At 45.2% G+C, this 11534-nt stretch overlaps 2 protein-coding genes across 2 annotated transcripts in view; both read left to right on the top strand.

Annotated features, from left to right (window-relative positions):
• Nucleotides 1-8704: 8704 nt before the first annotated feature.
• Nucleotides 8705-10112, top strand: LOC117735215 (transmembrane protein 238-like). Its single transcript, XM_034539716.1, has one exon. The coding sequence runs from the start codon at nucleotides 8734-8736 to the stop codon at nucleotides 9253-9255; it is 522 nt and encodes a 173-aa protein (XP_034395607.1). The 5' UTR covers nucleotides 8705-8733; the 3' UTR covers nucleotides 9256-10112.
• A 1093-nt stretch (nucleotides 10113-11205) lies between these two features.
• The window catches only part of LOC117734480 (putative transmembrane protein), a 1123-nt gene continuing 794 nt past the window's right edge, over nucleotides 11206-11534 (top strand). Inside the window, exon 1 of the mRNA XM_034538489.1 lies at nucleotides 11206-11516. Coding sequence (XP_034394380.1) covers nucleotides 11387-11516 — 130 coding nt within the window. The 5' untranslated portion in view covers nucleotides 11206-11386. The remainder of the gene's footprint in view (nucleotides 11517-11534) is intronic.

Here is an 11534-nt window from a genome sequence, read left to right as displayed (position 1 = left end):
GAGGCGTGCAAAGTTACCTTGACCCCCACCCCCCGGCCGCAATTACGAGCATAAAAATAGAAAGAATTGTATAAAAATAGAAAGAATTGTATAAAAATAGAAAGAATTGTGGGAAAAAGAAACAACGATATGGTTCCTCTGTGCATAAATGTGTGTATTTTCTTACTGACAATAAGTGTCACATTTTAGTGTCCTGACTGTATGAGTGTGTGTGTGTGTGTGTGCGGTCAGCTACAGTCCATCATCCCCACCTTGACAAGAATACAGCAGTGAGCCCCAGACGATCCATCAGATCCACAGGAGTGTGGCCCACTTTGTTATTTGCCCAATTATCAGATCCGGGGGGAAGCAAATGTGTCAGAAGTGAGATGTGGCTGAGCTTATTGATCTGTTTATACAGTCCACATCTTTTCCTCCGCAGCAGCATCAATTAGCGCCGCCTTTCTCCGGCGGTGACACGCCGTAGCAGGAGGGCGGCGCAGGGCCGCTGACGTCGGGGAAGCATTTCCCTGCGAACGGCATCTATTGTGTGCTCCGCTTTCATTCCAGTGTGGCACGTGTGCAAACATTCGATCTTCAAAGCAAGGAAATTGCACCAACCGTCACTTTTTTTCCTCCGCTGAAAAAAAGCATCCACCTTAACAGCTTGAATAAACATTTGATTCATGTGGAGAATAACATTGTCTCACTCGATGAAACCAACGTTGCTATTCCGTCACGACGCGCTCATTAACACACACTATTAATACTTATTAGTTACAAAGATGTGTTATTGCTCTGCCTCCTTCCTTTGTAGTTGCATTAGGTTGTATATAAGTCTATGCTTCATGTGTTAAAGATGCATTCTCTCTCCTGACCACCAGGGGGCGACTCCTCTGGTTGTATAAAAGTCTATGCTTCATGTGTTAAAGCTGCATTCACTCTCCTGACCACCAGGGGGCGACTCCTCTGGTTGTATAGAAGTCTATGCTTCATGTGTTAAAGCTGCATTCACTCTCCTGACCACCAGGGGGCGACTCCTCTGGTTGTATAGAAGTCTATGCTTCATGTGTTAAAGCTGCATTCTCTCTACTGACCACCAGGGGGCGACTCCTCTGGTTGTATAGAAGTCTATGCTTCATGTGTTAAAGCTGCATTCTCTCTACTGACCACCAGGAGGCGACTCCTCTGGTTGTATAGAAGTCTATGCTTCATGTGTTAAAGCTGCATTCTCTCTCCTGACCACCAGGGGGCGACTCCTCTGGTTGTATAGAAGTCTATATAAATGACTCTACTTCTCTTGATTTATTCCCTCAGTAAACATTGTAAACATTAGTTTTTGGTCTCAATCTCTAGTTTCAAGTCTTCTTCAATACAGCGTGATCTTCATTTAGTAAATTATGGTCATTTAGAGTTAAACAGACCATAAAGCAGGGGATGCTTTAGGGCGGGGCTACCAGGTGATTGACAAGTCGTTGTCACGCCGTTTTCCGGTCTTGGAGTCGTCTTTGTTTTCAGTTAATTTTAGTCGCATCAAAATGTCTTATTCAGCGTTTGTTGTGCTTCCATCCGCTCGTGTCAAAAAAAATAGAAATGGCGATGGACAAAAACCAAGATGGTGACGGCCAAAGTGCTGAACTCGATCCTTCAAAACGAGCGTCCTCAAACGGAGTACGTCCACTATACATTTATACACCGTCTCTGGCTGGACTTATATTAGTGCCCAATGGCTTCTGCAATGCAGTAATAAGCAGTAATCTCTGCCCTTTATGTCCACCCGTGTTTGTTGTGCTTGTTGCACAGCTGAGAGACAAGGAACACAACCACAATTTACCATAACTCACCGTTGACAACGTGTTCCTTTAAATTATTACACATGCTCAGAGAGTTTGGTGAAATGCAGTATTCTGCTACGCAATTAGAATTAATCAGAAAAACAAGCGGATCTCGGGGATTTATTCCCGAAAGGTCAAATCTTCTCGGACTCACTAAACCTCTCAACCCGCTCCCTCTTTTTATATGAAGTGCTTTTGAATGATTTTTTATTAATAATTTCAAAGTGCCGCTCAAATGGGTAACTTTTAAGGTGGAACGTTTTCTTTCTGTTACTCAATGCACACCTTAAATGCCAATAACTGTTTTTATTAAATAAACTTTAGAGAATAAGTGTTTTAAAAAATGTCTGAATACTATTTTTCTGTGTGGTTGTAATACTTAAAGGCTCGATTGTTGGATATTAGTCTCATGATGTGCAAAGAAGGTTTAATCTAAAAATTCTTGATTGATAATAATAATAATAATAAAGTTTATTTATACAATACATATCAAGACAAACAGAAAAGGCAGGCATAAGAAGAACAACCGATAGCATGCAATGCAGATACCCACACATTTCCACATTAATATATATTTACAAACACGTGTGAATAAATCCGAACGAGGGTCGCAAACTGCAAGCCGCCTCCAGATCACATCAAACAGGAAGTCACTGTTTCTGTGACTTCCTGTTTGTTCTTCGAAGGCCGGTGAAAACAAGTCAACTGCTCAGAAAAAGGCCGTTACGTGAAAGTGGAAACGCCCACGAAGTAGATCGTAACTTCAAGACGACTAAAACAATCACCGTTTTCCTCTGTGCATTCCCCTCATCTCTCTCTCGTGTTTCCACGTGTGAAAGAACCTTTACGCTGCGGTTGTTTGCGTGCCTCCTCCCACCGGGATTACCCAACAAAAAGCTGTGAATATGCAAAACAGGATTAATTACTTTCCCAAGGTCACCTGTACAGAAGAGAGCGTTGATATGAGATGCGCCTGCAGACGAGTGGATGTTCTGCAGATGAGCCGCCGCACAGGATTTCATTGATATTTGCTCAGGAGTTAACGAGGCTCTGTGCTCCGCTTGGCCCTGAAAAGTATTTTTTTCTGTTTTAATCCTGTAGCCTCGGAAAGAAAACCTGCAAGGGGGTCGGAGTTGTTAGAGCATCTTAGTTCTGGTGGCTTTAACCGGAGGGTGAGCGGCGTGCGCCTCAAAGTCCACGGTTCATTTGAATCCAGTCCTAAACCCGGCGTGCTGACTCCAGACCGGGTTTATTAGCTCTAATCCCTGGCAACCCTCTGTGTTTGTGTTATCCAATAGGATTAGAGGGATACCTGTGTGTGGCTTTACCAATATATTGGCTCAACTTTTAACTTCGTGACACCAACGAGTCAAATAATCCTGTGTTTCGACGGGTTCTCTACACGAACCTGCGTCTGGGAAACACGCCGCTAAATTTTGATTGAACGTCATTTTTTAACCTGTTATTTTAAAATACATTATTTTATACGTGTCCTTGTGTATATTAAATAGTTCCTGACTATTTTGTAGTTGATAATACATAATTAATTCAATCAATTAACAACCACCCATACCATAAACTTCTGTGTGTCACATTTCATCTACCGGCACAATTATTACATAAACTCATGTTGACAATGTTTACTGAGGGAATAAGTCAAGAGACAAGTCATTTTATATAGACTTCTATACAACCAGAGGAGTCGCCCCCCTGGTGGTCAGGAGAGAGAATGCAGCTTTAACACATGAAGCATAGACTTCTATACAACCAGAGGAGTCGCCCCCTGGTGGTCTGGAGAGAGAATGCAGCTTTAACACGTGAAGCATAGACTTCTATACAACCAGAGGAGTCGCCCCCTGGTGGTCAGGAGAGAGAATGCAGCTTTAACACATGAAGCATAGACTTCTATACAACCAGAGGAGTCGCCCCCTGGTGGTCAGGAGAGAGAATGCAGCTTTAACACATGAAGCATAGACTTCTATACAACCAGAGGAGTCGCGCCCTGGTGGTCAGGAGAGAGAATGCAGCTTTAACACATGAAGCATAGACTTCTATACAGCCAGAGGAGTCGCCCCCTGGTGGTCAGGAGAGAGAATGCAGCTTTAACACATGAAGCATAGACTTCTATACAACCAGAGGAGTCGCCCCCTGGTGGATAGGAGATAATATATATATATATATATTTCTATTAATGCTTCATCTACACACTGATTCACATGATGTAATGTGCCCATAGCTTAATCTCCAGACACAGAAAACAGAGAACAGACGTGTTCTGTGTTTGTAATGTTACAAAATCATTACTGAAAAAGGTAAACATCGTAGATTCAAACGGTCGATTCCAGTTTATGAGCTATATTTAACCGCGAAATGCAGATTTGTATACATTTTGGAAGGAAAGGTTAATATTAACAGCAGCATTCATGTGTTTCATCACAGTGAGGTTGAATTATTTAGCTTATAGCTCATGTCTTGGGACAAACTGTCCAAAACTTACAAATATTCTATTTATTATCACATAAAAAAGAAATCCTTACACAATGCTCCCCCTGACGTGTTGACCACGTAGACCTCGTGGTCTTTGTGAACCACCATGTGGAGGTCTCCATCTCGTCCTGCAGCGGCTTTACGAGACGACCCAACACACTTAAATGCACCATTAAAGAGAATTAGCCGCGTCGTGATCACAAGATACTGTAGCACATCACATGGAATGGTTAATTAATTTCTCATAAGTGGCTGCAAAATAATAATAAAAAAGGATTGGATCCATAAGGCGCGTCAGAATGAAATCGAGGCTATAAAGTAATGACAACAATACGGAATTAAGGCTAAATCATAGTTTTTCATGCACTGCTTCTATATCACTTTTTCTCTGAGAATAGTGGCAAGAAAACATCCAAAATACACATTGAATATACATTGAAATACGACTTACCATTAAGTATTTGCCTCGTTTACACATTTAAAAACAACATTTCAGAAAACTTGGTTATTTTGTGTCTTCAAAATGTACAAAACATCTCTTTTAAAATGAGTTTTTTCTCAGATATCTCCACTTCAGCAGCTCTTACTTTACCAAACTTGACACGTTCATTCATAAATAAATGCTGAAGGTTTCTGTAGAGGGGTTTGTTCGCATGTCATTCACAGCCTGATTTATACAACCTTTTATGAATAAAAAGAAAAAAAAATTTTTTTTATGGCAGTGTTGACAGTATGTTCAGATTTTTTTTTAAAAGTCTGACTAATATATCAAAATAATCAAACAATAATTTAGTATCTATATATATAACTACTAAATATATATATTTAATTTGTATATTTAAGCATAAAATAATAGAAAACCTAATTGTAAATGATCAACTGGGTGAAGTTTCGTGGTGCTATCTATGAGTTAAAAGGTTCCCCTCTTCTGAATAAACCAAATAATAAAACTAATCCTGCAGAGAAATATTCCACTAAAAGTTAAGCTCAACCCACGTGCTGAGACCGCCCTCTGCTGGCCGCGGCGCCTCATTGCATGCACCGACACGGAGCCCCCGCGGTGTCGCCCCACAGGCACCACAAGCAGTTCATTTAAGGAGTTCACGCAGCAGCGGCCGTGTTTTATTAAGTAAGTACAAGAAGAGCGTTAAAGAGAGAGAGGGAGCTCGTGTTCGGATCAATGGCGACTCGCCCCGACACTCGTCTTCCCCCAAAGACACAAATGTGATATGAAGGGCTGCTTAATGGAGGCGGGGGGGTGTCGTGTTGCAGAAGCATCCCCCTTGTGGGTTTCCCCCCCGGGCCTTGTGAATCTGAAGCGGGACCGTTTTCAGACGGTATAGATGACAAGATGGTAAAAAAAGAGAAATAATCATCTTTAAATTTCTTCTATGTGACTTCTTTAATCACGCCGACGTCATCGACCTCGTGTTCGGTAGGGAACAAACACTACAAGTTGCAGTTAATTGCTTCGGAGTACTTTGGGATCAATACGGTGCCAACGTATCGGGCCGTGTTGGAAAGTGTCCGCTGATTGCTCGCTCCATCAACCCGGCTCCAACGGAGAGCGGAGAGCCACTTCCGGCTCCTCTGTGTGTGGGAAGAGTGCACCGCTCCATTGAGGCGGACATCTTCCCCCTTTCATTGTCCTTTTCAGGCTTCTTAAACAACAAGAAGAAACAAAAAGGAAACGCCCGAGCTGGAAGTTTGTGAAATGGCCAACGAGGGGCGTCGGCCTGAGTGGTTTTCGGGGGGGGTCTGTGGATATCCTCTGGGGGACCGGAGAGAGGCTCCTCGCTCTGGATGCAGCATCACGGACTGATGATGCTGGACGATGGTGAGGGGATGTTGGTGGTCACAGGGTGTCTCTTGAGGAGGTGGAGATAGAGGGAGGGTGGGAGGGTGTTTGGTGGGAATCTGGAGCGCTGCATTTGTTACTGGTTGCTCTGGTCGCGACGCTGGGCGGGCGGACATTTTTATTTGGTTTGTCAGCGTCCTCTCCTTCACATTTCTGGATATTTCTGACGGTTAAGAGATTAAAAATTTGTTGTTGATTCTTCGAGAAAAAAAGACTCGATCCAGATTTGAAGGTGGGTTGCTTTTTGAACTGTCGCTCCAGTGAAAGTAATGTTGCAGCTAGAAGACTTTATGATATAGAATATGTGTTATTCCGTAAGGCTGATTTGTGGGAAGAGTCAACATTTGTACTTTTAACAGTGGGAGCATTTTTTTTTTTAGAATTTGATTATGCATTTATACTTTACTGCTGTTTTTTTGTCAAGAGTACTTTTTACACTTGAATTGGAATATTATTTGAATAAAAGCACCATATTCATTTTCCAGAATGAGGTTGATTTTTGATTAAATGCACAATTATCTTGAAATAAGTTTTAGGAATATTTTTACTTGGCTATTCACTCGTCGTAAATTTGTGTATTCGAGTCCGAGGCCTCAGATGTGGTTCTTGTGTCCGCGGTCCCCCCCCCCCCCCCCACACCTCAGAGTCCCCCAGGAGGCCATGCAGGGCAGCCCGGAGAACATCCCCCTGGGGGTGTGCACCCTCTCCCAGTCCAGGGACCAGCTGACGCCCCCGAGCCGCACGGAGAGCACCGTGTTCAGCCTGTCGCGCAGCGAGTCCGTCTGGGACGGCGGAGACGTCCCGCGGCCGGTGCCAGGAGTTCTGGTACGCCATCCACCTCATGACCACCGGGGGCAGCTTCCTGGCGTGCGGCATCATCATCAGCGGCCTGTGGTTCGCCGGCCACTGCAAGAACGTGACCACCATCCTGGGACCGGCCCTGCTGTTCCATCGGGATGATGGGTGTTCGTGGTGGGCGTGGTCCTGATCCCCATCACCAAGGAGAACAGGAATGCGGTCGAGCATGAAGAAGCCCCCGAGTTACTACAGGCCTCGGTGTTCAACCTGTGACGCCCCCCCGTGCGAAGCGAGAACCTTTTAAGAGCTCGCTGGATCCAAATAAACCTTTTTTTCTTCTTTTTTCAGCGCAGGAAACTCGTATTTAAAAGACTATGCGCGTGTTTTTTCTTTCTCTTATCTCGAGTGTGCAATGAAAACCTTTTTTTTTTGCATTAATAACCACGTGGCTGTGGAGAAAAAAAGGAGCGCGTATGGACGACGACGTGCTCGTCCAAAAAAAATGCGATTTGTTGGCCAACTTAGCGAGAAGGAAACGAGGAAGCAACAACCGTCTCTCGTGAGTATCGTGAGGGGGAAGTGGACGAGGGGGATGTCCTGATGCAGTATATGCAACCGATTCGTGAATTATTAAAGGCTGTGAGAGCTTCTTATTGTCACTTCCCCGGGGTTTTTTTTTGTTCCCCGTGTCCTGCTGAATCCACCGTACGCCCTCAGTCCCGCCTGCGTTCATCCTGGAATATATGTAAAGGATAAACATTTGACTGCAGTGACCTGGAAGCACATTTTCATAAGATTTAAATATTATATTGAACCCCCTTCTGACCCAATCACGAAGCCATGAAATATGCATCGCCATTGAAGATGCACTTAAACGTGTCTTCGGGCCGAGTAACTGAGCGGTTAGTATTTAAAAGCATAATCAATATGTAATGGATCACATGACTACCTGTATCTCAAATTCAAATACGCTTTATGGGCATGACCTTTAAAGTTAAACACAGGAAGTTAGCAACTAGCTTTGAGAAGCATTCAGCATCCAAAGAGACGGATACGTGACGTTGGAGGAGGTCAGATAAGTCAACGTTTGGGTTTGAGTTTAACTGAAAGTGGTTTTAGAAGAAGCAAACACAAGATGTAGACAAACGAGAGTTCAGAGAACCACGGTGGCCCCAAAAGTAACGTTAAAAAACAAGTTTGAGCATTCTGGGCCAGGAAATGTAATGTATGTGAATATTATATCACTTTTCTCCAAATAGATCTGCATAAATGCTGCACACTGGCCCTTTAATGCTTCTAAAGTGGTATATTACACTGCACAAACATAGTGTGTGTGTGTGTGTGTGTGTGTGTGTGTGTGCATCACATTCAGAGAAAGACTCAGTCATGATGCATCAAAACCCCTGGATATCAATTTGAATGTCAAATCACATGTTAAAGTCCTTTTGCATCCACGACACAGACGACATTTAGATGTTTTAATGAAGAACAACACGACGTGTGTGTGTGTGTGTGTGTGTCCGCGTGTGCGTGTGTGTCCGTGTGTGTGCGCGCTTGTGTGTGTGTGTCCGTGTGTGTCCGTGTGTGTCCGCGTGTGCGTGTGTGTCCGTGTGTGTGCGCGCTTGTGTGTGTGTGCGTGTGCGTGTGTGTACTCTGAACCTGCCTGGGGAAATGCCTTGTTTACCGTCACTTTGGAGGTGGGGCGTTGCTCTCCAGGTGTCGCCTGCGCGCGGCCCCGGCTCGCCATCCTCCCCGTTATACGAGCTCCGGGCGGTCATGTCCTCGCCATGGGGCCGAATGAAGTGCATCGGGGGCTGCCTGCCTCCGTTCCTCGCCGCCGTCCTCTTCGACGTGCTCGGCTTGACCCTGCTCTTCGTGGGCATCTTCGGCGACGTGCGCGTCGGCGGCCGCTTCTACGGAGACTTCTTGATCTACACCGGCGCCCTGGTGCTCTTCACCAGCCTGGCCTTCTGGTTCATCTGGTACGTGGGCAACGTCCGGGTGGCGGAGGACGACGGCGGCTGGGTGGGCAAGAGGAGCGGCGGCGCGGCCGGAAGCGTCGCGCGCCTGGCGAGGAAGCTCACGGAGCGGCTGAGCCACAAGATGACCGCGGAGGCCCCCGTGAAATGCGTGGAGGATGAGGAGGAGCACCAGGTGGGCGCACCTGCGCGCGAGGCCGGCCGGGTGACGTGGGGCCGATCCACGGCGTACCACAACGACGGCTACGAGGAGTCGGTGGACTCCTTGTCCGTGGAAAACCCGGTAGAGACGGACCCAGAAGAAAAGGCTCCGATCTGAACCTCCACCTGATGGGTAGCTTCACGTTTCATGTCCCGAACAATGCATTTATTGTTATGTCATGCACAGCCAAAGCTAAAGAGATGTTCATAACCCGTCCACATTTAGACCGGACACCAACAAGGTGTTATTCTTTTAAAGATAACACTTTATATCTCACAGGTCAATACGTTTCCTTTGATACTGATAAAGAAAAGAAAGAGTATATCGAGACGCGTTAACTACATTAACTTATGAATCAATACCAACATGTAAAGTCTTAATTACGTTGAATTATAACCAACTTTCATGGTTCTTTCCAAGAAACTTTTGAAATTGTGACGCTGGAGAGAAAAAAAAGAACTCTATTTTATTTCACGATATTTTTTGTATATTTTATTTCCAACATCGAGGTCCAAATGATATTTCAAAGATTTCTTTACACTGTTATGCTAAGCTGGATTGAAGTGTTTAAAAAACCCCAATTATATACAGTATATATATATATATATATATACACACTGAAGCGCATAATACATGTAGATGTTGCAGAACTGGTTGGACCATTTCATTCAGGTCTTATTTTGAAAGGGTTCAAATCCAGATTCAGAACCTCATTATGTCTCCTTATGTTGGACTGATTAACGTTAACAAGTTCTCTAAAAGCCGGCCGGAGCACGTCGGCGGTGCTCGGTGTCCTTATTCAATAAAACCACAATGCCGAGTTCCCTTTAAGTGGTACGAAGAACTCCACTTGATACGCATCATGTGAGAAAAGATGGCGGCTGTATGGGGCTGTAAATGTCACCTCAGCCGGCCAATCACAGGTCAGCATTACAGTGATGAAACCCACACAAATAGTCCATTTGTTTCTATATCTGGGCCCAAAAAGGATCGGTTGGATAATAGTTGGTGCTGGGTTGTCTCGGGGTGTCGAGTACCCATTGACCCCACCCCTCCCCCATTCCTATCACAGAAGGGGGGAGGTGTGTGTGTGTGTGTGTGTGTGTGTGTGTGGGGGTAATCTGACCAAATTCTTTTTTTTTAGTTGCTGAAATATATAAATGTGTAGTCCATTCAACACGGTGAAATGTTCCTTTATTTGAATAGTTGTTCAATGTTATTTCTCCCCCACAACACACTAAACAGCTGACACACACACACACACACACACACACACACACTCACGCTGTGTGAACTGAAGTCGTGTTTGCTCCTCGACTGGTTGTGAAAGCAACATGAACACTGGTCCGACTGGTTCGCCTTGGTGTTGGGTAAACAAACCTGAAAATCCTCAACAGGATCATGTGAGATGCACAAGCTGCGTCTCCACTGTGTGTGTGTGTGTGTGTGTGTGTGTGTGTGTGTGTGGGGTGTCTCCCCATATTTCATTTGGACAATATAGACCGATCTGCAGACAAATGGCATTCTTAAATAATGGCACACCTTATGCAAATGTACCAGACCTGCCAGGGTTTTGTTTATTGCAAGTGAACCTTTAACACACACACACACACACACACACACACACACACACAGACAGACAGACAGCCTCACACTCTTTAAATCAAACACACGACAACGTTACAGTGAATAAAACATAATTCATCAGCTCTGGTCGGGAGCAGAAAGACAAACAGCGGCAGCTCGACTGGTCAAACAAGGCGCTTCGCTCGGGGAAGTTTCCATTTCCTCTTTTGTCAGCCGCTTCACAATAAGGTGTCATTATTGTCATTATGGTGACTGTCATCTTTTGAAAGGTGAGGGCTCGGATGCGGTATACGTGCGTCCTAGTTGGAATATAAATAAAAGGGGGTGGATTTATTTCTCTGGGGGTAAAATCTCAAGAGTGGGAAAAAATATGCAACACACAGATCGTTAATTATCAGGCGTAACAAGCGGCATCCGATTATGAACTATATATTAAATCTGCCGCATGTGGGGTTGGGGGGGGGTGTGTGTTGCAAACAATGGGCCGATGATGTCACGAAAAGGAGCCAAACAAGTCAGCCCTGCAAAGGAATGAGGCCGGACCGAGCGACAGTAAAGAGTGAGGCGTGCTGAGAGTGAGCGCTTCAGAAAGCACTTTTCCCACGTAAGAGACTTTAGCCGAGACGACATCCACCTCGTCCGCCGCCCCCCGGCCCCCGCCATGGAGCAGGGGAAGTACACCATCTTGTTCGTGTCGCTGGCCGTGATCCTGGACGTGGCCGGCCTCGTCCTCTTCTTCGTGGGGATCTTCGCTCCCCTGAGCTACTGGGACTTCTTCGTGCTGTCCGGACCTCTGCTGATCTTCATCA

This window comes from Cyclopterus lumpus, chromosome 8 (genome assembly GCF_009769545.1).
Source record: "Cyclopterus lumpus isolate fCycLum1 chromosome 8, fCycLum1.pri, whole genome shotgun sequence".
NCBI classification, from domain to species: Eukaryota; Metazoa; Chordata; class Actinopteri; order Perciformes; family Cyclopteridae; genus Cyclopterus; species Cyclopterus lumpus.
Note: the sequence above shows the minus strand (reverse complement) of the source record. Positions and strands in the feature narration are given on the sequence as shown.